Source organism: Trichechus manatus, unplaced genomic scaffold, assembly GCF_000243295.1.
Source record: "Trichechus manatus latirostris isolate Lorelei unplaced genomic scaffold, TriManLat1.0 scaffold00203, whole genome shotgun sequence".
Taxonomy (NCBI): Eukaryota; Metazoa; Chordata; class Mammalia; order Sirenia; family Trichechidae; genus Trichechus; species Trichechus manatus.
In genome coordinates this window covers 1812946-1838338 of record NW_004444139.1, presented here as the reverse complement: position 1 = coordinate 1838338, position 25393 = coordinate 1812946, and the positions used below count along the sequence as shown (strand labels likewise).

General features: G+C 39.4%; 1 protein-coding gene across 12 annotated transcripts in view; it reads left to right on the top strand.

Annotated features, from left to right (window-relative positions):
• The window catches only part of CLASP1 (cytoplasmic linker associated protein 1), a 350733-nt gene that overhangs the window by 189427 nt on the left and 135913 nt on the right, over positions 1 to 25393 (top strand). For all 12 annotated transcript variants that reach the window (XM_023742167.1, XM_023742168.1, XM_023742166.1 and 9 more), the window contains exon 9: positions 20738 to 20890. In XM_023742167.1, coding sequence (XP_023597935.1) covers positions 20738 to 20890 — 153 coding nt within the window. The remainder of the gene's footprint in view (positions 1 to 20737; positions 20891 to 25393) is intronic.

The following is a 25393-nucleotide window of genomic DNA, read 5'->3' as shown; positions in this document are numbered from 1 at the left end:
GTCTTTTGATGAGCATAAGTGTTTGATTTTTAGGAACTCCCAGTTATCTAGTTTCTCTTCTGGTGTTTGTGCATTGCTACTTATGGTTCGTATTCCTTTTATGCCATGTGTTAGGGCTCCTAGTGTTGTCCCTATTTTTTCTTCCATGATCTTTATTGTTTTTGATTTTATATTTAGGTCTTCAATCCATTTTGAGTTAGTTTTTATGCCTGATGTGAGGTATGGGTCTTGTTTCATTTTTTTGCAGATGGATATCCAGTTATGCCAACACCATTTGTTAAAGAGACTGTCTTTTCCCCATTTAACAAACTTTGGGTATTTGTCAGATATCAGCTGCTCATAGGTGGATGAATTTACATCTGGATTCTCGATTCTGTTCCATTAGTCTGTGTATCTGTTGTTGTAGTAGTACCAGGCTGTTTTGACTACCGTGGCGGTATAATAGGGTCTAAAATCAGGTAGTGTGAGGCCTCCTACTTTGTTCTTCTTCTTCAGTAATGCTTTACTTATCCAGGGGCTTCTTCTCTTTCCATATGAAGTTGGTGATTTGTTTCTCCATCTCATTAAACAGTGCGGTTGGAATTTGGATCGGGATTGCATTGTATCTGTAGATGGCTTTGGGTAGAAGTGACATTTTTACAATGTTGAGTCTTCCTTATCCATGAGCAAGGTATGTTTTTCCACTTATGTAGGTCTCTTATGGTTTCCTGCAGTAGAGTCTTATAAGTATAGTATAGTATAACTTGGTATACGTTTTTACTTCTCTGGTTAGATTTATTCCTATTTTATCTTCTTGTGGGCTATTGTAAATGGTATTAATTTGGTGATTTCCTCTGTTAAGTTCTCCTTCTTGGTGTAGAGGAATCCAACTGATTTTTGTATGTTTTTCTTGTATCCTGATACTTTGTTGAAATCTTCTATTAGTTCTAGTAGTTTTCTTGTGGATTCTTTGGGGTTTTCTGTGTATAAGCTCATTATCATTTGCAAATAGAGGTACTTTTACTTCTTCCTTACCAATTTGGATGCCCTTTATTTCTTTTCCTAGCCTAATTGCTCTGCATAGGACCTCCAGCACAGTGTTGAATAAGAGTGGTGTTAAAGGGCATCCTTGTCTGGTTACTGTTCTCAAGGGAAATGCTTTCAGACTCTCTGCATTCGGGATGATGTTGGCTGTTGTCTTGTATAAATGCCCTTTATTATGTTGAGGAATTTCCCTTCTATTCCTATTTTCCTGAATGGGTGTTGGACATTGTCAAATGCCTTTTCTGCATCAATTGATAAGATCATGTGGGTGTTCTGTTTTATTTATGTGATGCATTACGTTGATTGTTTTTCTAATGTTGAAGCATTCCTGCATACCTGGTATGAATCCCACTTGGTCATGGTGAATTATTTTTTTGATGTGTTGTTGAATTTTATTGGCTAGAATTTTGTTGAGGATTTTTGCATCTATGGTCATGAGGGATATTGGTCTGTAGTTTTCTTTTTTTGTGGTGTCTTTACCTGGTTTTGGTATCAGGGTTATGTTGGCTTCATAGAATGAGTTTGGGAGTATTCCATCCTTTTCTATGCTCTGAAATACCTTCAGTAGTGGTGTTAACTCTTCTCTGAAAGTTTGGTAGAAGTCTGCAGTGAAACCACCAGGGCCAGGGTTTTTTGTTGTTGTTGTTGGGAGTTTTTTAATTTCCTTTTCAATGTCTTCTTTTGTTATGGGTTTATTTAGTTTTTCTACCTCTGTTGGTGTTAGTTTAGGTAGGTAGTGTGTTTCTAGAAATTTGTCTATTTCCTCTAGGTTTTCAAATTTGCTGGAGTACAATTTCTCACAGTATTTTGTTATGATTCTTTTAATTTCAGTTGGGTCTGTTGTGATATCACCCATCTCATTTCTTATTCGGGTTATTTGCTCCCTCTCCTGTTTTTCTTTTGTCAGTTCGGCCAATGGTTTATCGATGTTGTTGATCTTTTCAGAGAACCAGCTTTTGGTCTTGTTAACTCTTTCAATTGTTTTTCTAGTCTCTATTTCATTTAATTCTGTTCTAATTTTTAGTGTTTCCTTTCTTCTGGTACTGGTGGGCTTCTTTTGCTGCTCTCTTTCTACTTGTACGAGTTGTAGGCTTAATGTTTTGACTATGGCTCTTTGTTCTTTTTGGATGTGTGCATTTATTGCTATAAACTGACCCCTGAGGACTGCTTTTGCTGTGTCCCAAAGGTTCTGGTAGGATGTGTTTTCATTCTCGTTTGATTTTATGAGTTTCTTTATTCCATCCTTAATTTCTTCTATAACCTAGTAGTTTTTGAGCAAGGTGTTGTTCAGTTTCCGTGTGTGTGATTTTTTTTTTCCTTGCTTTTTCTGTTATTGAGTTCTACTTTTATGGCTTTATGGTCAGAAATGATGCTTTGTAGTATTTCGATGTTTTGAATTCTGTTAAGGCTTGCTGTATGGCCTAATATGTGGTCTATTCTGGATTATGTTCATGTGCATTGGAAAAGGAAGTATATTTGGCTGCTGTTGGGTGGAGTGTTTGTATATGTCTATGAGATCAAGTTGGTTGATTGTGGTATTTAGATCTTCTGTGTCTTCAGTGAGCTTCTTTCTGGATGTTCTGTCCTTCACCGAAAGCAGTGTGTTAAAGTCTCCCACTATTGTTGTGGAGCTGTCTGTCTCTCTGTTCAGTGCTGTTAGAGTTTGTTTTATGTGTTTTGGAGCCCTGTCATTCATTGGGTGCATACATATTTGTTATATTATGGCCTCCTGGTGTATTGACCCTTTAAATCCTTATATAGCGTCCTTTCCTTATCGTTTGTAGTGGATTTTACTTTGAAGTCTATTTCATCAGAGACTAATATTGCCACTCCTGCTCTTTTTTGGTTGTTTTTTGCTTGATATATTTTTTCCATCCTTTGAGTTTTAGTTTGTGTCTTTAAGTCTAAAGTGTGTCTGTTGTAGGCAGCATATAGATGGATTGTGTTTTTTAAATCCATTCTACCACTCTGTCTCTTTATTGGTGCATTTAGTCCATATACATTCAGGGTAATTATTTACTGGTATGTGTTTAGTGCTGTCATTTTGATGTCTTTTTGTTCCACTTAATTTTCTGTGCTCAGTCATTTTTGTTCATGTATTTTTTTTTTATCGTTTTCATTGTTGATTTTGTATGTGCTTTAGTCTTCATGTTTTTCTTGGTTTTTATTTTGATGTGTAGGATTGTTTTTGCTTATTTATTTTTGTTACCTGAATATTTACCCCTATTTTTCTAAGTTTAATCCAGACTTTTATTTCTTTATATGGCCTTGTCTTCCTCTTCATATGAAAGATCTGTGACTACATTTTTTAGTCCCTCTTTTTTGTTTTAATGTTGTCATGTTTTACATATTAACATCTTTGTTTCCCTATTTTCAGAGTTGCAGCTTGGATTTGTTTTTGTGTCTTCCCTGTCTGGGTTTGTATCTGGTTGCTTTGTCCTGTGTTCTAGTCTTGGGCTGTTATCTGATGTTATTGATTTTCTAACTTGAAGACTCACTTTAGTGTTTCTTGTAATGTTGGTTTGGTTTTTGCAAATTCCCTAAAGTTCTGTTTATCTGGAAATGTCCTAAGTTCAACACCATTATATTTTAGAGACAGTTTTGCTGGATCTATAATTCTTGCCTTGCAATTTTTTTTCCTTCAAGGCTTTATGTATGTCATCCCATGGTCTTCTTGCCTACATAGTTTCTGCTGAGTAGTCTGAGCTTAGTCTTATGGACTCTCCTTTGTAGGTGGCTTTTAGTTTGTCCCTAGTCACTCTTAAAATTCTCTCTTTATCTTTGATTTTGTCAAGTTTGATTATAACATGTCTTGGTGACTTTCTTTTGGGATCTTTCTTGTGTGGGGTTTGATGAGCATCTTGGATAAATATCTTCTCATCTTTCACAATATCAGGGAAGTTTTCTGCCAACAAATCTTCAACAATTCTCTCTGTAGTTTCTGTTATCTCCCCCTGTTCTGGTACTCCAGTCACTTGTAGGTTATTCTTCTTGATAGAGTCCCACGTAATTCTTAGGGTTTCTTCAGTTTTTAAAATTCTTTTATTTTTTTCTCAAATAAATTGGTGTCAAGTGCTTTATCTTCAGTCTCACTAACTGACTTCCATTGTCTCAATTCAGCTCCTATGACTTTCTATTGCGTTGTCTAATTCTGAAATTTTAGTGTTAATTTTCTGGATTGCTGTTTGCTGTCTCTCTGTGGATTCCTGTAGCCTGTTAAATTTGTGATTTTGCTCTTGTTTAATCTTGAGTTCCTCTATTGCTTTTTCTGTGTGTTGCTTGGCTTGTTTTGCATTTTGCCTGATTTCCTTCCTGATCTCTTGAAGATTTCTTTGTATTAACCTTTTGTATTTGACCTCCAGTAGTTCCAAAATCTTCTCTTCCTCTGGAAAATTTCTTGATTCTTTGTTTTGGGAGCTTGCTGAAGCCATCATGGTCTGCCTTTTTATGTGATTTGATATTGACTGTTGTCTCTGAGCCATCAATAAGTTATTATATTTATTTATGTTGTTTGCTTACTGTGTCCTAGCTTCTAGTTTTGCTATGTTTTGATATGCCCAAATTGGCGGCTGTGTGAGCTCTTTGATTATTTGCGCCTTTGAATGTCTAATGTCCTGTCACCAGGTGGTTAGATCCGTTACTAGGTGTGTGAGCTCAGGAGTCTGTTTACTTTTCTTGTACGGTTTCAGCTTAGGTGTTGAGGTAGTCGGTCACCAAGTGTGTGGTGCAGACTCTCAGCTACAGTCCTAGATAGGCTGGGTTGATGGGAGTTGGCACAGGTACCTGGCTGCAGTAAGGGGTCGTACGCTGAGTGGTTCACAGACTGAGCAAGGCGGGGGGCTGATGCCCCTGAGCGTCTGGAAAGAAAGCATGCCCCTGTTCCCTAGAGCCCATAGGTGGGTAGGTTTTCCAGCTGGACTCTGGGCATCCAGTGCTGTTGGCTGTAAGGACTGGGAGGCACCACTTATTCTTGGGCCCCTGTCACGAGTGGCTAGGTCACGTGAGTGGAACCACCAGTTCTCAGGCCCCTGATTTGGGTAGGTGAAGACCCTGCTTAATGGGCATAGCAGTGTCAGATGTGAGGAACATGCCACTCCACCATATAGCTGATAGTGAAGTTAGGCTTCAGGTATATACTCTGTTTTACGGTGCTAATGAGGGCCTATGCTGTTGAAATGGGCCCACACAGGTCTGTGCAGGGGTGAAAGGCATTCAAAGTCTGTGGACCCGTTATGCCTGTGTCTAGGCAAAGGAGCTGCACCTACCCTAAGTTCCCGGCTTAGGGCAGCTGGCAGATTATGTATTCCTGTTTGTTAATTTGTTCCCTCTGCAAGGCCGGGAGAATGGCTTAGGGCACATGATAGGTCCTTCCTTGGGGCCCCGGGGACTTGACAATGGCTGAAGCCAACCCAGGACCAGTTATGAGCGGGGAGGGTGCAGGTACATGGGAGAGTGGTTGTCTTAGTCATCTAGTGCTGCTCTAACAGAAATACCACAAGTGGATGACTTTCACAAAGAAAAATGTATTTTTTCACAGTCTGGTAGGCTCGAAGTCCAAATTTAGGGCATCAGCTCCAGGGGAAGGCTTTCTCTCTCTGTCAGCTCTGGAGGTAGGTCCTCGTCATCATCAAACTTCCCCTGAACTGGGGGCTTCTCTGTGCAGGAACCTCCGGTCCAAAGGATGCGCTCTGCTCCTGGTGCTCCTTTCTTGGTGGTATGAGGTCCCCAATTCTCTGCTTGCTTCCATTTCCTTTTATGTCTTGTAAAAGGAGTTACAGGCCACACCCTAGGGAAGCTCCCTTTATATTGGATCAGGGATGTAACCTGGGTAAGGGTGGTGTTACAATCCCACCCTAATCCTCTTTAACATAAAATTACAATCACAGAATGGAGGACAACCACCCAATTCTGGGATTCATGGCCCAGCCAAACTGATACACACTTTTTAGGGGGGGAACATAATTCAACCCATGACAGAGGTTTTACCCAAAGGAGGTGTTTTTTGATCTGCGTGGTAGATTAGATGCATGTACTTACCTTTTGTAGTTGATGGTCGCATTTCACTAATTCTGGAGGCTTGAGTAGACTCTCCGCCGCCCAGGCTCTCCTGATGTGGGAAGCGCGTCCTGAGCGCCACTGCTCGCCTCTCCGTTGGCGCTGGCTGCAGGTTTCTGGTTCCTGCCAGGTGAGATCTGGCAGCTCTTCACTACTTTTGAACTGTCTGTCCCTCCCCCTGCTGCTCAGTCTGATTCCTGAATTTTGCCTTTGATGTTCAGGGCCCCTAAATTGTCATATAGAATCAATTCACTTGTTTTCTTGGGTCTTTGTTGTAAGAGGGACCCCAGGAAGCGGCTGACTACTCCACCATCTTGGGCCCCCCACCCCTGACATTTTTTTGATGAGCATAAATGTTTAATTTTTATGAGGTCCCCATTATCTAATTTGCCTTCTATTTTTAAAATAAAATTAGATCCCCTAGTATTGTCCCTATGTTTTCATCCAAGAACTTTATAGTTTTAGGATTAACATTTAAGTCTTTGATCCGTTTTGAGTTAGTTTTTGTGTATGGTGAGGTATGGGTCCTATTTCGTTTTTCTGCAAGTGGATATCCAGTTTTGCCAGCTCCACTTGTTAGAGAGACCCCTTCTTAAAAATCAGTTGTCCATAGATGGATGGATTTATTTCTGCATTCTCAGTTCTATTACACTGGTCTGTGTCTCTGTCATTGAACCAGTACCAGGCTGTTTTGATCACTGTAGCTGTATAGTATGTGTTGAGATTGGGAAGTGTGAAGCTTCCTACTTTGTTTTTCCTTTTCAATATTTCTTAGGCTAATGGGAGCCTCTTTTCCGTATATAGTTGGTGATTAGTTTTTCTGTTTCAGTAAAGAATGTTGTTGGAATTTGGATGGGATTGCATTATATCTATATATCACTTTGGGTAGTATTGACATTTTTACAATATTAAGTCTTCCTATCCATGAGTAGGGAATATCTTTCCATTTATGTAGATCTCTTTTAGTCTCTTGTATTGGTGTTTTATTGTTTTCACTGGTTTATTCCCTGGTTAGGTAATTTCCTATTTTTGGAATTTTACCATTTTAGGGGCTATTGTAAATGGTATTGTTTTCTTGATTTCCTTTTCAGATTTCTCCCTGTTAGTCTCTAGGAACTAGGAACCCAACTCATTTTTGTATGTTGATCTTGTATCCTGCAACATTGCTGAATTCTTCTATTAGATCCAGATGTTTTCTTGTGGACTTTCAGGTTTTCTATGTATAGGGTCACGTCATCTGTGAATAGGAATAGTTTTATTTCTTCCTTTTCAATTGGATACCCTTTGTTATTTTCTTGCCTTATTGCTCTGGCTAGAACTTCATACAATATTACATAAGAATGATGATGGGGGCATTCTTGTTCTTTTCCTGTTTTCAAGAGGTAGGTGCCTAGTCTTTCTCCATTGAGGATAATTGGCTGTTGGTTTTGCATATATGCCCTTAATTATGTTGAGTAATTTCCCTTCTATTCTGTTTTGCTGTGTTTTTATCAGAAAGCCTGTAGGGTTTAATCAAATGCTTTTTCTGCATCAGTTGAGATGATCATGTGATTCTTTTCCTTTGTTTTATTTATGAGGTGAATTACATTGATTTTCTAACATTGAACCACCCTTGCATTCCTGGTATGAATCCCACTTTATCATGGTATATGATTTTCTTAATATGTTGTTGAATTCTCTTTGCTAGAATTTTGATGAGAATTTTCACATCTATATTCATGATGGATATTAGTCTGTAATTTTCTTTTTTTGTGATGTCTTTACCTGGTTCTGGTATCAGATTGTTCCTGGAGTCATAGATTGAATTAGAGAGTTCTTTTTTCTTCTGTGTTTTGGAAGATTTTGAGTAGAATTGGTGTCAACTCTTCTCTGAATATTTGGTAAAATAACCCAGTGAAGCTGGCTTTTATTTGTTGGGAGTTTTTAGATGACATTTTCAATCTCTTCTTTAGTTATGAGTCAGTTTAGATTTTCTACATCTGTTTGTCATAGTTTAGGTAGATGATGTGTTTCTAGGAATTTGTCTATTCTGGGTTTTCAAATTTGTTGGAGTACATTTTTTTGTAGTATTCCGTTATGATCTCCTGAATCTCATTTGGATCTGTTGTTAACATCTCTTAATTGTATTCCTTCTTTTGGTTATTTGCCTCTGCTCTTTTTATTTTCTTTTGTCAGACTAGCCAGTGGTTTGTCTGTTGATACTTTCAAAGAATCGACTTCTGATCTTGTTGATTCTTCCTGTTATTTTTTTCTTTTTTCTATTTCATTTATTTCTGCTCTGGTCTTTATTTCCTTTCTTCTGGTAGCTTTGGTCTTCTTTTGCTCTTTGTTTTCTGTTTGTTCAAGTTGTTTGGTTAAGTTATTGATTTTGAATCTTTCTTTTGAGAAATGTAGGCATTTATTGCTATGAATTTCCATCTGAACACTGCTATTGCTGTGTTCCAAAGGTTTTGTTGTGTTTTCATTTTTATTTAATTCCTTTTTTTTGTTTTTTAATTTCACTTTTGACATCTCCCTGGTGGCACAGCGGTTAAGAGTTCAGGTACTAACCAAAAAGTCAGCAGTTCGAATCCATTCGCCGCTCCTTGGAAGCTATGGGGCAGTTCTCTGTCCTATAGGGTTACCATGGTTAGAATCAGCTTGATGGCAACAAGTTTGGTTTTTTGGTAGATTTTATGACCCAATATATTTTATAGTAGCGTGTTAGTTCATTTTCATGTATTTATTTATTTTTTCCCTTATTCTTGCTGTTACTGACTTCTAGCTTTGTACTGTTATGGTCAGAGAAGATACTTTGTATGATTTTAATCTTTTTAAATTTGTTGAAGTTTGTTTTGTGGCGTAAAATATGGTCTATTCTGGAGAATGTTCCGTGTGCGTTGGAGAAGAATGTTATTTGCTGCTGTTGGGTGGCGTGTTCTATATATGTATGTATGTTAGTCCAGTTTTTTGATACTGTTATCCACATCTTCTGTATCTTTACGGATTTTCTTTCTAGTTGTTCTGTTGCCAGAAGTGGTGTAGTGAGATCTTCTACAGTTGACGTTGATCTGTTTGTCTCTTTAATTTTGTTATTGTTTGCTTTATCAATTTTGGGGTGCTGGCATTGTGTGCGTAAATATTTATAATTGTTATGTCTTCTTAGTGTATTGCCCCTTTTATCATTAGATAATGCCCTTCTTTGTCTCTTATATTGGATTTTTGAGTTAAAGTCTATTTTTCAGTTACTGATATTGCCGCTCCTACTCTCTCTTTTTTTTTTTCTTTTACAGGTTTTTTTTCCTTCATCATTTGATTTTTAGACTATTTATGTATTTGTACCTAAGGTATGTCTCTTGTAGACAACATATTGATGAGTTGCTTTTTTTTTTTTTTTTTAATCCATTCTGCCAATCTCTATCTCTTGACTGGTGTATTTAATCCATTGACTTTGTGATTATTGATAGGGAAGATTTTATTGTGGCCATTTTTATTTGCTTTTGTTGTTGTTGTGTTCATGATTTCTTTGTTCTTCTTTACTTTCTGTGCTGTGTTCTTTTTGTTTTATGGGTTTTCTTTTCCTTTTATGTATTATTCTTGTTTAAGTGTTTCCTGGGTCTTTTTGCTTTTCCTCTTCTTTATTTTGGTGAGTAGATTTATTAATTTTCTTTATGGTTACCATAGGTTTTACATGTGACATCCTGCATTTAAAACAGTTCTTTATATCTTTAAGTCATGGTAATTTCCGTACCATATGGTAGTTCTATAACTACACTAGTCATCCCCCCGCTTTTGTTTTGATGTTGTTGTCGGTTATAACTTTGTATCCCAGATACCCTGTAATCATTTTTTAACATTGTTTTGTTGTTGTGATTTTTTTTCATCTGACTTGGTAATAGGGTGATGCTGTTGCATATCTTTACCTCAGGTTGTTGTCTGAAGTTGTTAGTTTCTATCTGAAGGACACCGTTTAATATTTGTTGTAGGGCAAGTCTAGTGGTTACAAATTCCCTTAATTTCTGCTTATCTGAGAATGTCATTATTTCTCCCTCATTTTTGAATGACACATTTGCTAAATATATAATTCCAGGTTGACAGTTGTTTTCTTTTAGGGCTTTGAATATGTCATCCGATTACCTTCTTGCCTGCATAGTTTTTGGTGAGAAGTCTGCATTTAATCTTACTGGGGCCCCTTGGTAGGAGATCTTTCTCTTTTCACTTGCTGCTTTCAAGTTTCTTTGTCCTTGGTTTTGGAAAGTTTTATCATGATACGTTTTGGTGAATTTCTCTTGGAGTCTATCTTGTATGGAGTCTGTAGAGTTTCTTGGGTGAAAATCTCTTTTTTTGAGATAGTTGAGAAATACTCTGCCATTAATTTATCAAATATTCTTTCTGTATTTTTCTCTTTTTCTGGAATTGCCATTATGCAAATATTGTTCCTTTTGATGGCATTACACCTAACCCTTTGGCTTCATTCATTTTTTGTATTCTTTTTTCTTTTTGTTCCTCCAACTGAATAGTCTTGAAAATTGTCTTCTGTTTTGCTGATTTTTTTCTTCTGTTTTTTTTAAATTCTGTTTTTATGTCCTGTGGAATTGTTTATTTCTGTTATTTTATTGTTGAGCTTTGGAATTTCTTGTTACTGGATTCTTAGGGATTCTATCTTTCTGCTGAATTTGTTGTTTTGTTCTTGTGAATTTTTTTTTTAATCTGTGCTTTCTCTTTAAGTAATCTTAGTACTAATTTTTTTTAAGTCTTTATCACATGGTCGCAATATTTGTTCATTCTCCGAGATTGTTTCTGTCCTTTTATCTTGTTCGTTAGATTGGACCATCTTTTTCGTGTCTTCATATGCTTTGTAATTATCTGTTGTCTTCGAGACACTCATGTTTTTTATTGTTTGCGTATTTGTTTGATCTTGTTTTGATATATTAGTATTTTAGTTTATTTCCTATTTCCATGAGTTGTTTCCTTTTGTTTGTATTATTTTAATTACTGTTGTTTTGTAGTATTGAGGTATATATGTCTTTGGAGGTGCCAGTTGGTTAGTTATGGTTTCCCTTCACTGGAATGTATGAAGAGTTGAGTACACATAGGGCCTGTGGTGTTAAGCACCTAAAATTTACGTTTGGCTGAGTGCTTGGAATTGAGTGAATAGTGTTCTTCCTTTTGGTAAGCTGCGAGGTCCGTCTGCACTGTGTGAGGAATGGTGCAGACTCTTTGTGTTGATGCAGGTAGATGCTGTGCCCCCTGCTTTGCTGGGCTAATTGTCTGTTCGTGCTGGATCAGGCAGCGCAGCTTCGTGGTTGGGTAAGCCCTACTGTCAGTCTCGGGCAGATGTTACAGTGGGTTGGGGGGGCAGGTGGTTTCTGTCAGTTCTCAATGGGCAGGATCCCTCCCTGCACAGTTGTTGATGGATGGGGGAGACCCCAAGAGTGGGGAGGGGAAAGGGTGAGGCTATCTCACTCAGTTGGGCACCTAGAGAGTGGCTGCCCAGCTGTGGGGGAATCCTTCGGAGGAGGGGTGGGAGGAAGTCCTACATGGGAGTGTGTGTGTGTGTGTGTGTGAGTGAGTGTGTGTGTGTGTGTGTGTGAGTGTGTGTGTGTGTGTGTGTGTATGTAGGCAGCCTAGCTCTCTCCCTACTCTGTACTCGCCTGGCCATTGGGGCTAACACCCTCCCTCCTTTACCTTCCAGTTTGTTGTTGCCCAGTTTGTTGTTCCTTTACAGAGCTGTTTATGGAGTATCTCTGTCTCAGGCTTTGTATTTCTTGATGCTGTCTTCCTGGGCTCCTCACTCAGGGATACTGCTTGTAGGGCGCCCCCCACCACTGCCCAAGGTGGCTACATTGCTCCGTGGTAGCAGGCAGGTTGTGGACGATCCACGAGTCCCCAGTTTCCCACTGTCCTTGTTCTCTCTCTCCTTGCAGTCAGTGTTTGGCTTGTTTCTTCAGTCCATCATTTGCTGTTCACAGATCTGAGATCTCTGTGACTGTTGGTTGTTTACGTAAGACTTCATTGTAGGAGGACGCTGCGGTGCATCTGGCTATGCCCCCGTCTTGCCCCCTTCTCTGACTTTTGTTTCTTTTAAACATATTTACTGCAGTGGTGTTAGGAAGGTTAAAAATTGGAAACAATCCAACTGTTCATCATTAGGGAATTAATGAAACATAGTACATGTGAACAGTGTGATAATAGTCTTTAAAGATTGGTTAGAGTAATACAAATATAGAAAAATATGTAGTAAATATTGGTAGTTGGCAAAAAACCCAAGTTTTTTTCTGCTTGTGTGTGCAAAATTGATAGGTTGATATATATGCATTAAAGTTCAGAAATGCATTTATGTCAGAGTATTAACATTCAAATTTGGGGGTTATCATTGTTTATGGAGAGAACTTTGGCTTTTAATTTTAAAACAGGCAGATAATTTATTAGGAAATAAGATGATTAAAGATATTCCTGTTTGGGGGCAGAAATCAGGAGCCTAGATAGATTTACAGTTGTAATTCGTTAGTTTTTTGATTTGCTCTCCAATGGTTTCGGAGCCTTGTTTGACTTTATTTATTATCTGATGAAACTTTATACATTTTATAAAAGCTTAAAAAAAAGATATATGAGGAAAGGTTTGTTTCTGTCATGAATTGGATTGTGTCCCCCCCAAAAAATGTGTGTATCAGGTTGGCTGGGCCATGATTCCCAGTATTGTGTGGTTGTCCTCCATTTTGTGATTGTAATTTTATGTTAAAGAGGTTTAGGGTGGGATTGTAACACCCTTACTACAATCACATCCCTGATCCAATGTAAAGGGAGTTCCGTGGTTCTGGCCTACACCACCTTTTATCTTATAAGAGATAAAAAGAAAGGGAAGCAAGCAAAGAGTGAGGGACCTCAAACCACCAAGAACGCAGTGCCAGGAGCAGAGCGTGTCCTTTGGAGCTGGGGTCCCTGCGTGGAGAAGCTCCTGTCCGGGGGAAGATTGATGAGAAGGTCAACAGAGAGAGAAAGCCTTCCCCTGGAGCTGACACCCTGAATTTGAACTTTTAGCCTATTTTACTGTGAGGAAATAAACTTTGTTAAAGCCAGCCACTTGTGGCATTTCTGTTATAGCAGCACTAGATGACTGAGCTTCCATTCACAAATTTTACCTTGCTTCATTAAAACTGCCAGAATTAACTGTTTGATTGCCTACTGTGTGTTGGCTCAGGCTCTGTTTTTAGGTGTTGGAATACCAAAAAAGAGTATGAAATGGTCCCTGCTCCAGGGACAGGAAAACAGGTTTGCAAGCAACTGATTGCAGTGTGAAATGGAGTCAATGGCATATGCATGGTGTGGGGGTGTAGCGCAGAGGAGGGCTCGATCTGCCCTTTCTGGGGCAGAGCTGGGCAGGCATCTCCTAGAGCTGACAGTAGTGTTTTAAGAAGGCCTAGGAATGCATTAGGCATCAGGGGAAGGACTTGCAGTGGAAGAAATGGCCTTTGCAAAGCTTGCTATGAAAGATGAAGAAAGAAGAATCTTGGGGATATTTATGAGAAGCAGCAAGGCTTTGGGCTTATTAACAGGTCTTTGTGCAGCCTCCTCCTGGGAATGCCAGTTATATTCCAGTTAATAGGCTGCCTCATTTCTTACTCCCGTGGAGGAGAATTTCCCTAACAGGAGGTGGATGAATGTGATGCGGTGGAGCAGAGAGTGAGTTGTCTTCACCTTAGAACAGGAGATGTTTCCTCCCCACTGTACTTTCCAGGTCAAAGACTCTGCCTGTCTGCTCTCTGAGGAGAGGAAAGAGGGGAGGGGAGGTGTGTGGTTTAGCGTCTGGCCTTTCTGGGAGGTGGGCAGTAGCACAGATATTTCTTAGTTCTGTAATGTTTTCTCAGTCCTCATAGATGGGTGTTTAAATTTTCTCAGTGGACAAAATAAGCCACGTTTGTAATCCCAAATTCAGACACCAGGCTTGAAGGCTGTCTTTAGATTGATACGTCTCTTTGCTGTACCCTGCACCCAATCCTGTTGTCATGGGTCGGTCCCATCATTTTTCACCCATAAAATCTGTCTCTGCTTGTTGCCCCAGTCCCATTAAAGTTCACTTCTGTAGCACTGCTTGGGCTTCCTTATCAGGGGCGGATTTACCCAGTAAGCAAGGTACGCATGGGCTTACTTGTGCGTACTTACTAATCTGTAGTGCACAGTTTCACCCATTTTTCACCGCATCAAAGATCAGAGATGTAGCAAAACCCATGTGAAATTGTGCACTGCAGATTAATCGGTGAACACAATTAAGCCCATGTGTACCTTGCTTACTGGTTAATCTGCCCCCGTTCCTTAGAGACTTCTGGATCAAAGTCACTAGAGTCTGATTAAGTTCTGACTTCCTGGTGCCAGCCTTGGCCGTTCTCCAGACTCTACCCAGCATCTTGAACACAGCTTCTAGAGTTCTGCTGGTTTGCCTTTAAGTACGCAAATGACTGTGTGTGTATTCTGGCCTTTTGGTTTTCTTCTAAGCTTTCTGTCTTCTCCGTGGTTTAAAATCTCTTTTGTATCAATAGTCCTTTTTAGCATGCTCTTTTGCCACTGTTTTTTACTTCACTGTGCCTGCTAAATGAATCACCAGCAGTGGGATGATTGAGAACTGGAGGAAAAATTCAAAGTCACTCTGTAGAAATGTCGTAAGTCATTTAAAATGTCTTATCCCAGTGCTTCTGGAAAAGGAGAGGTGATATTTAAAGGATTAAAGGAGGTAGTGGAACTACCTGGAATTTCTACCCCAGATTGTCAAATGAGCGAAGTGGGCCTTTGCTGTGATGACTGAAGATAGAATCAGTCGTTTCTTTGGGCTTAAGGAGAATTAATCCTTCCGTAAGACTACTTTTTGTGTAACTTGTGTGAAAAATTTTAGATTGATGTGATAGCGTGAAAACACTTATTTTCACACATTTTTGCCTTGGTTAACGCTTTAGAAAAAGAGGTTATATGCTAACAGATGTCTGCTTAGCTGAATAGCCTTAAAAGAAAATGTGGATTTAAATGTCCACTAAAGTGTGGTCTGGACTGCTTTAGTTGAAAAATACTGAGCTGAGTTAGAACCTGGGACTCTGAGGTTTGTTGTCATGGACCGAGTGTGGATCCAGTCTGTATGTTGCAGGCATAGATGACTTGCCCACTTAGGGAATGATGCATTCTGTGAAGCAGAATTTTCCAGTTAACTGAAACTAGGTACCTTTTTGAAGGCCCAAACGTCTTTTTTAATTTGATTTAAATCACTGGTGTTCAGAAAGATGGGGGAACATTGGGTAAGCTTATTTTTAAACAGGATGTTAGTTAAGTTCAGTTAATATGATCAATTTGTTTTTAACCTCAAGATGCCTTTTTAGGTGAAGTACTTCTAAATTTAAAGCAGTGTGTCCAACTGTTAATCTGGAAAATAAATCCACAGTTTTCCCAGTGGTTCCCTGAATTTCCAATTCAGATAAAAATTTCTGTGAATAGCTTTCTTCGTTAATTCACAGATCACATGGAAAAATAATTTAACCTTTTTTTGATGACTCAGGGTCATCCTTATGAGAACCTCCTGTTGTGCTGTTAAGTTGTATAGATGTGATGGGACCCCTGCACTAACCGCTGCTGAATTCTACACATTTTGGGCCTGAGGTTTTTCTACGTGTGTGTTTGCCTTTTATGGTTTCCATTTAGCTATCAGACTGTCAGCTGTCACTTCTTGTTACATCAGTGTGTTCAACTTCTGCATCCCTCTGTTCACCACTCCCTGTAATTATTTGCTTCCCATCTGGTTAGGAGATCAGAGAAGTCAGCTTGGTAGGTTTGTTTCCGTAGGGTAAAATGGAGAGTGGGGCTCTTAGGACTCAGTTTGAAAAACCCTACGTCAGCTGCTCCGTCTGCCGCCTCTTCCCCCCCCTTCCCTTCCTTGGAAGGCGTTTTCATATGAATATTGGTGATGAAAGGTGTACATTCCCGGTGCAGATTGATTTACATTACACAACTGTGTGACATCTTCATTACATTTGGATGTTATAATTAACCTTTAAAAATACAAGCTCTTTGAGGATAGAACTTGTCCATTTTCTTCATGCCTTCCCTGTGCCTTATCTTCCCTACAGTTTCCTATGTGGCATCTGGTACAGCAACATGTATCCCAATAATTGCAGTTTCTCTGGCCACCAGCTTTTCTGACCATACTAGGAGATTATAAAAAGAGTGAAAACTAAATGTTGGGTGATAATACTGGGAATTAGGCTTTACTTTTGCTTTCAACATTTATCTTTTAAAGAAATTAAAATACGAAGGAAGAGTTTTATATTTACCCATGTACTCACTACTTCCGTTGTTCTTTGTTTCTTTATGTAAATATGAGTTTTCATCTGCTGTCACTTTCCTCTTGCCTGAAGATCTTTCTTTTAACATTTCTTTGAGTGTAGGTCTGTTGGTGATGAATTATTTCTTTTTTTGTTTGTCTGAAAAAGTTTTTATTTTGCCTTCATTCTTAAAGGATATTTTCACTGTGTAATAGGTTAATACTGTTCTTTCACCATTTTGAAGATGTTAGTCTGTTGTCTTCTGGATTACATGGTTTCTGATGAAGCCTGCTGCCATTTTTATTTGTTGCTTTGTATGTAGTGTGTCTTTTTCCTCTCCTGTAACTGCTTTTCATTGGTTTTAAGCAGTTTGATTATATTGCACTTTATGGTGATTTTCTTTGTGTGCCTCTTGGGGTTTGTTGAGTTTTTTTGATCTGTGAGTTTATATGTTTCATCAAATTTGGAAAATTTTGGGACATTTCTTGCAGTATTTTTTTCTGTCCACCCTATCGTCCATCCTCCTGGAAGTGCAGTTACGTATATGTGTGACTGATTGCTTTATCCCACATGTCTTTTGAGGCTGCATTCCTTTAACTTTTTCAGTTTTTGTCTTATTCTTCATTTTGGATACATTCTATTGCTATGTGTTTGAGTTCACTAATTTTTTTCTCCTTTTACAGTGTCTAATCTGCTGTTAATCCTAGTCAGTGAAATTTTCATTTCAGATAATTGTATTTTTTTTAACCTCTAGAATTTCCATTTTGTCCTCAATTTTTTTTTTTCATTTATGTTCATGTTTTCTTTTAATACTTGAACGTAATTTTCTTTTTTTTTTTTGGATAAGCGTTTTGGATATTTTATTTTTATTTACTGTAATCTATTTTTTATTGTACTTTAGATGAAGATTTACAGAACAAACTAGCTTCTCATTAAACAATTAGCACACATACTGTTTTGTGACATTGGTTACCAGCGCCACATGTCAGCACTCTCCGTTCTCGACCTTGAGTTCCCTATTACCAGGTTTCCTGTCCCCTCCTGCCTTATAGTCCTTGCCCCTGGCCTGGTGTGCTCATTTAGTTTCATTTTGTTTTATGGGCCCATCTAATCTTTGGCTGAAGGGTGAACCTCAGGAGTGACTTCATTACTGAGCTAAAAAGGATGTCATACTCTCAGGGTTTCTCTGTTAGTTTCTCTGTCAGTCTCTGTCAGGCCAGTAAATCTGGCCTTTTTTTTGTGAGTTAGAATTCTGTTCTACATCCTTCTCCAGCTCTGTCCAGAACCCTCTGTTGTGATCCCGGTCAGAGCAGTCAGTGGTGGTAGCCGGGCACCATCTAGCTGTACTGGACTCAGTCCGGTGGAGGCCTTGGTAGCTGTGGACAATTAGTCCTTCAGACTAATCTTTTCCTTGTATCCTGTTCTCTTCATTCTCCCTTGCTCCCGAAGGGGTGAGACCAGTGGAGGATCTTAGATGGCTGCTCGCAGGCTACTCACCAAAGTAGAATTGTAGAACATTTTCTTTATAAACTATGTTATGCCAGTTGAGCTACATGTTCCTGAGAACATAGTGGTTTTAGTCTTTTGTCTGCTAATTCCATCATCTCTGTAATTTCTGAGTCATTTACCGTTGTGTGCTTTTTTTTTTCCTTCATGGGCCACATTTTCCTGCTTCTTGTCATGTTTAGGAATTTTTTATTAGTTGCTATATATATTGTGAACATTACATTGTTGAGTGTCTGGGTTTTGTTATATTCAAGATTGGAATGCTTTGTTTTGGCAAAGTGATTATGTTACTTCCAGATCTGTCTAATCTCCTTGAGGCCTGTATTTAAGCTGGTAGGGCAGGGTTAGGATAGTCTTCGCCCCAGAAATAGATCAACCCTGCTACTAAGGCCTGACCTTAGTATGGGTTAGTCTCCACTGAGTGCCTTAGGTGGGGTCACCAAGATCTCTCTACTCTGACTGGTTGAAATGTGAACATCTCTCTGCTTCGTGTAAACTTTACAGCTTCCTGGTCCTTTTTTATCCTGCCTTGCGTGGTTTTAGTCACACGTGCCTGGCCTAGAACTTAGCACATTTCTGGACTCTTCTTTCTGTGTAGCTTTTCTTTTCTAGAGCTCTTCTCTGTAACTTCCAGTCACCTCCGTTGTTCTCAGCTCTGATCTTCATTTTCTCATTTCAGTAAGACTGCCAGGCTCTGTTTGGGTTCCCCTTCCCTCACCTGGTGGTCTGGAAATTGTCTCCCGGCTGAAAGCTGGGCTGATTGTATAGCTCACCTTGTTTGGTATCCTCCTTTCTGGGATCACACTTCTGTACTGCGTGTTGTCCTGTGTCTGAAAGCGGTAGTTTTATATATTCTTCTGGTTTTCTAACAAGAGGTTAAGTCTGGTCATTGCTATTCCTTTTCTACCGGAAGCAGAAATCCCAGGAATTCCCAAGCAGAAATCCCAGAAATCCCCTTTAAGTTGGTTCATTGAAAAAAGTGACTGAATATAGTTCTGAATAGCACACCTGTGTATATTAGAGGATGAAACATAATTAGCATCAAATTTTGAGTAAAGCATAGTAGTATCCTCATTTTCCCCTCCTCCATTCATTTCTTACCTTTCCCGCAGACTGGAACTGTTACTTTTCTTTTTTTAAATTTGTTAATTTGTTTCAATATAGCAATAAACCCATCGTATCCATTGCACGATAATATAAATAACATTTTAATAAAAGAAACCCAAGCCATGTTGAACAAAAGAAGGCATGTATTTGAAGTGGGTCTTTGGTAAATTTTAAAGAATACCATAATAAAGGGTAGAAAAAAGCCTTGACTGTTGAGAGTTTAGCTACTAAGCAGCTAGATCAAGAACAAAGGATGCTATTTGTATCTGGTTTTTGTTAACTATTACTTACTTCACGGAGCCCTGGTGGTTAAGTGCTTGACTGCTAACTGAAAGTTCAGTGGTTCAAACTCACTAGCCACTCTCTCCACAAGAGAAAGATGTGGCAGCCTGCTTCCATAAAGATTAACCAAAACCAAAACTGTTGGTATGGCGTCAATTCCAACTCAATAGTGACCCTACAGGACACAGTAAAACTGCCCCACAAGGTTTCCAAGGAGTGCCTGGTGGATTCAAACTGCCGACCTTTTGGTTAGCAGTCAAGCTCTTAACCACTGTGCCACCAGGGCTCCCCATAAAGATTAAAGCCTTGGAAACCCCATGAGGCAGTTCTACCCTGTCCTGTAGGGTTGTTATGAGTTGGAGTCGACTCGACAGCAATTTTTTTTTTTTTCTTTTTAGGGAGTAGTGAGTTTATGTTTACGGGGAGGAACATCTCAGAAAAGGAGGGCAGGAATGTTCGCAGAGCTTACTGAATTGTACATGTAGAAATGGTTAATTACTCTAGGTTCTTTGTTTAGCCTCCGGAATGACTCACATTTGCTCCAAAGCCCTAGGTACTCTGTGTAGTATACATACTACGGTAACTTTAATATTGCATCATCAGTGGTTGTTTATGAATACCTCGATTTTTTCTTTTTAATTTTAAGTGCAAATTGAGGAATAATGACTGGTTCCACTGAAGCTTAGAATATTTTGAAGTTAATAAACTTATAAAGAAAATGTTCAACCTCACTAAAAAATGCAACGTAGAAGAAACAGCATGTTGTCACTTATCAAATTGATTAAAGTGTAAAAATAACATTTTAATGCTGGCAGGAGTATAGTGAAATGGCTACTTCTTTGAACTGACAGGGGAAGTATACACTTACACAATTTTTGCAGATGAGTTTGGCAGAGATCTTTCAATGATACTTTCACAGAGTAACATTGCTTGTATGGATTAGTTTTCTTAAAATTGTTAGAAATTTGAAGAAACATATACATAGGAAGATGTTTGTTGCGATAGTATTTCTAATGGAAACGCTATAAATGTCTAACAGTAAAGGAGTGTTCCAGTTGTGGCATTCTCCAATTACAAAATACCATACAGGCATTAAAAGGGTGTTTATGGAAAATGTGGCATCACACAGGAAAAACTGATTTGAAGAAATACTATTCCCACATGATACGTAATTTCCTCTCAGCTGTTACTAAAAGAATGCATGAAAAATGGTTAGAAATATACTAAACTGTTAAAGTCACTGTTCCTAGGTGGTGGTTTTATGAGAGATTATTTTCTTCTTTATGTTTTCTCTATCTTCCAAAAGTGGGGTAGGTGGGCATTCTGGATATGTGAAAGCAAACAGGATCTCTGTAGCTATATTCTGGACTTGCCCTGGATAGGCACGTCTGTTTTCTAAAGAGTAGGCCAACCAAACATCTCTAAGGCTAATTGTTATTTTAAGTCTCTTGTTTTTTATAATGATTTCTCTGCTTACTCTTCAGATAAAAATTTTGATGATGAAGATTCTGTGGATGGTAATAGACCTTCCTCTGCCAGTTCTACATCATCCAAGGCTCCACCAAGCTCACGGAGAAACGTTGGAATGGGGACTACCCGCCGGATTGGGTCATCCACTCTTGGGTCTAAGTCTTCAGGTAAGACCATCCTGTCTGTGGTCTGGGGTCAGTGATGCCAGCTTTTAAAACCAGAGGTTCATGCTACTTGCCTTCTCGTGTCCTTCAAACATGAAGTAATTCAGCTGTAGTATGTTTCTGCTTAGAAATATCAGTGGAACATTGTCTGATATACTTCTGGGAGGTGAGCCCCTCAGGTTAGAAGGCACTCAAAATATGACTGGGGAGGAGCTGCCTCCTCAAAGTAGAGTCGACCTTAATGACATGGATAAAGTGAAGCTTTTGGGACCTTCATTTGCTGATGTGGCACAACTCAAAATGAGAAAAAAACAGCTGCAAAAATCCATTAATAATCGGACCATGGAATGTATAAACTATGAATCTAGGAAAATTGGAAGGCGTCAGAAATGAAATGGAATGCAAAGACATCGATATCCTAGGCACTAGTGAGCTGAAATGGACTGGTGCTGGCCATTTTGAATCAAATCATCATACGGTCTAGTGTGCTGGGAATGGTGTTCCATTGATCGTCAAAAAGAACAATTCAAGATCTGTAATGAAGTATAATGCTGTAAGTGATAGGATAATATCCATACAGCTACAAGGAAGACCAGTTCGTATGACTATTTTTCAAGTTTATGCACCAACCACTAAGGCCAAAGATGAAGAAATTGGAGGTTTTACCAGCTTCCTCAGTCGGAAATTGATCAAACATACAGTCAAGATGTGTTGATAATTACTGGTGATTGAAATGCAAAAGTTGGAAACAAAAGAGGGATCTGTAGTTGGAAAATAAGGACTTGGTGATAGAAATGACACAGGAGATCTCATAATAGAATTTTGCAAGACCAAAGACTTCTGCGTTGCAAATACCCTTTTTCAACAACATAAACAGCAACTATACACATGGACCTCACCACATGGAATACACAAGAATCAAATTGACTACATCTGTGGAAGGAGACTATGGAACAGCTAAATGTCATCAGTCAGAACAAGGCCAGAGGCCAACTGTGGAACAGACCATCAGTTGTTCATACGCAAGTTCAAGTTGAAGCTGAAGAAAATTAGAGAAATTCCACCAAGAGCCAAAATATGACCTTGAGGATTGTCATGGATTGAAATATGTCCCCCCAAAAATGTGTGTTTCAGTTTGGCTGGGCCCTGATTCCCAGTATTGTGTGGTTGTCCTCCATTTTGTGATTGTAATTTTATGTTAAAGAGGATTAGGGTGGGATTGTATAAAACCTTTACTAAGGTCACATCCCTGATCCAGTGTCAAGGGAGTTTCCCTAGGGTGTGGCCTGCACCACCTTTTATCTCTCAAGAGATAAAGGGAAGCAAGCAGAGAGTTGGGGACCTCATACCACAAAGAAAGAAGCATCGGGAGCAGCGCACGTCCTTTGGACCCGAGGTTCCTGCACTGAGATGCTCCCAGACCAAGGGAAGACTGATACATCACAAGGACGTACCTCCAGAGCCGACAGAGAGAGAAAGCCTTCCCCTGGAGCTGATGCCCTGAATTTGGACTCCCAGCCTACTAGACTGTGAGAAAATAAATTTCCCTTTGTGAAAGCCATCCACTTGTGGTATTTCTGTTAGAGCAGCACTAGATGACAAAGACAAGTATGTCTCATTAGAATTTAGAGACCATCTTGAGAATAGATTTGACGCATTGAATACTAATGACTGAGGATCAGATGAGTTGTGGAATGACATCAAGGACATCATACATGAAGAAAGCAAGAGGTCATTACAAAGACAGGAAAGAAAGAGAAGACCAAAATGGATGTCAGAAGAGACTCTGAAACTTTCTCTTGAACATAGGGTAGCTAAAGTGAAAGGAAGAAATGATGAATTAAAAGAACCGAACAGAAGATTTCTAAGGGTGGCTCGAGAAGACAAAGTATTATAATGAAATGTGCAAAGACCTGGAGTTAGAAAATCAAAAGGAAAGAGTACGCTCGGCGTTTCTCAAGCTGAAAGAACTGAAGAAAAAATTCAAGCTTCAAGTTGCAATCTTGAGGGATTCTGTGGGCAAAATATTAAACAACACAGGAAGCATCAAAAGAAGATAGAAGGACTACACAGAGTCGCTGTACCAAAAAGAATTGATAGACATTCATCTATTTCAGGAGGTAGCATGTGATCAAGAACCGATGGTAGTGAAAGAAGAAGTCCGAGCTGCACTGAAGGCATTGGCAAAAACAAGGCTCCAGAAATCGACAGAATACTGAGAGTTTTAACAAACGGATGCAGTGCTGGAAGTGCTCATTCGTCTATGCCAAGAAATTTGGAAGACAGCTTCCTGGCCAGCTGACTAGAAGAGATCCATATTTGTGCCCATTCCGAAGAAAGGTGATCCAACAGAATGTGGAAATTATCAAACAATATCATTAATATCGCACACAAGTAAAATTTTGCTGAAGATCATTGAAAAGCGACTGCAGCAGTACATCGATAGGGAACTGCAAGAAGTTCAAGCCAGGTTGAGAAGAGGATGTGGAACCAGGGATATCATTGCTGATGTCAGATGGATCTTGGCTGAAAGCAGAGAATACCAGAAAGATGTTTACCTGTGTTTTATTGACAATACAGAAGCATTCAACTGTGTGGATCATAACAAATTATGGATAACATTGTGAAGAATGGGAATTCCAAAACACTGTGCATGGACCAAGAGGCAGTTGTTTGAACAGAACAAGCAGATACTGCATGGTTAAAATTAGGAATGGTGTGCTTCAGGGTTGTATCCTTTCAGTCTGTATGCTGAGCAAATAATACAAAAGTCTGGACTGTATGAAGTAGAATGGGGCATCAGGATTGGAGGAAGACTCCTTAACAACCTGCGTTACACAGATGACACAACCTCGCTTGCTGAAAGTGAAGAGGACTTGAAGCACTTACTGATGAAGATCAAAGAGTACAGCCTTCAGTATGGATTACATCTCAACATAAACAAAAATCCCCACAACTGGACCAATAAGCAACATCGTGATAAGTGGAGAAAAGATTGAAGTTGTCGTGGATTTCATTTTACTTGGATCCACAATCAACACCCATGGAAGCAGCAGTCAAGTAATCCAAAGACGCGTTGCATTGGGCAAATCTGCTGCAAAAGACCTTTTTAAAGTGTTAAAAATCAAATATGTCACTTTGAGAACTAAGGGGTGCCTGACCATGCCATGATTTTTTCAGTTGTCTCATATGCATGTGAATGCTGGACAATGAATATGGAAAACCGAAGATGAATTGAATCCTTTGAATTATGTTGTTGGTGAAGAATATTGAATATTTCATAGACTACCAGAAGAATGAACAAATCTGTCTTGGAAAAAGTATAGCCAGAATGCTTCTTAGAAATAAGGATGGTGAGACTTTGTCTTACATTCTTTGGACACGTTATCAGGCAGGACCACCCCTTGGAGAAGAACATCATGCTTCGTAGAGCATCATCAAAAATAGGGAGACCCTAGACGAGATGGATTGACCCAGTGACTATACGAATGGGCTCTAGCATAACAGTGATTGTGAGGATGGCACAGGACTCTGCAGTGTTTTGTTCTGTTGTACATGGGGTCACTATGAGTCGGAATGGACTCTGTGGCACCCAACGACTACAACGTATTTCTGCATGATAGCCTTTGATTAAGTTAGTTCTGTGCTGCTGATACTGATGTGCTGGTAGGATATAGGTCTGAGCTGTGTACTGACTGGTGCCACTTTCTGGAAGGCAGAGACTATGGGAGAATGAAGCCAGCACAGAGGAAGGCAGAGCTCATAGAGCGAGAGTGTGCCCTGCTGGCATTATTTGAGTCCCCGTATCCAGCAATGACAGAAGCTACTGTGGGCCTTTTTAGGTCGTTTCTGTTCATTTAAACTGAGACTATCCCGAAGTCAAAATGTACCTTCTGTCTTTAAAATGTGTTTTGTTCCTACAAGTAGAATTATTGCTTATGAGACCGGTGTGGATGTTGAATTTAAGTAAATCTAGAGGACTTGGATTTGGTGGTAGGATTCCCAGAGGCTTTGAAAATTGATTTACGAAGATTTTGTCCATGAGTCCCACAAACCCCTCCACGCCCCAGCCTGTATACCTTGACTCCATGTCGTAGACAACTCTCGTTTTAGATTTATGTGCAGATTGCCTACTGTTTACCTCGGGAAGGTTGTGTGGCACTGCTTTCGGAAGTATGCTTACTGTTAGCATTGGACTTTTGAGCCTGGGGTGTTCAGTGAGGTTAGAAAGCCCACACTTACGGGCTAATGAAAACCGGGAGAGAGGGTTACCATTTGCCTGCTCTCTCCTGACGGTCTTTCATGACCGCTGAACTGGCCCTGGAATCTTGTCATCTTTAACTTGATCGGCTTGGTTCTGCAGAGTGTCACCAGCTTCCCTGTTGATGTTAAAGAGGCTGTACTGACAGCAGAGTCAGACCACTGACGTTAGAGAATCTGTACTGACAGCACAGGCAGGCCACTGACTGTAGAGAAGCTGTACTGACAGCACAGTCAGACCACTGA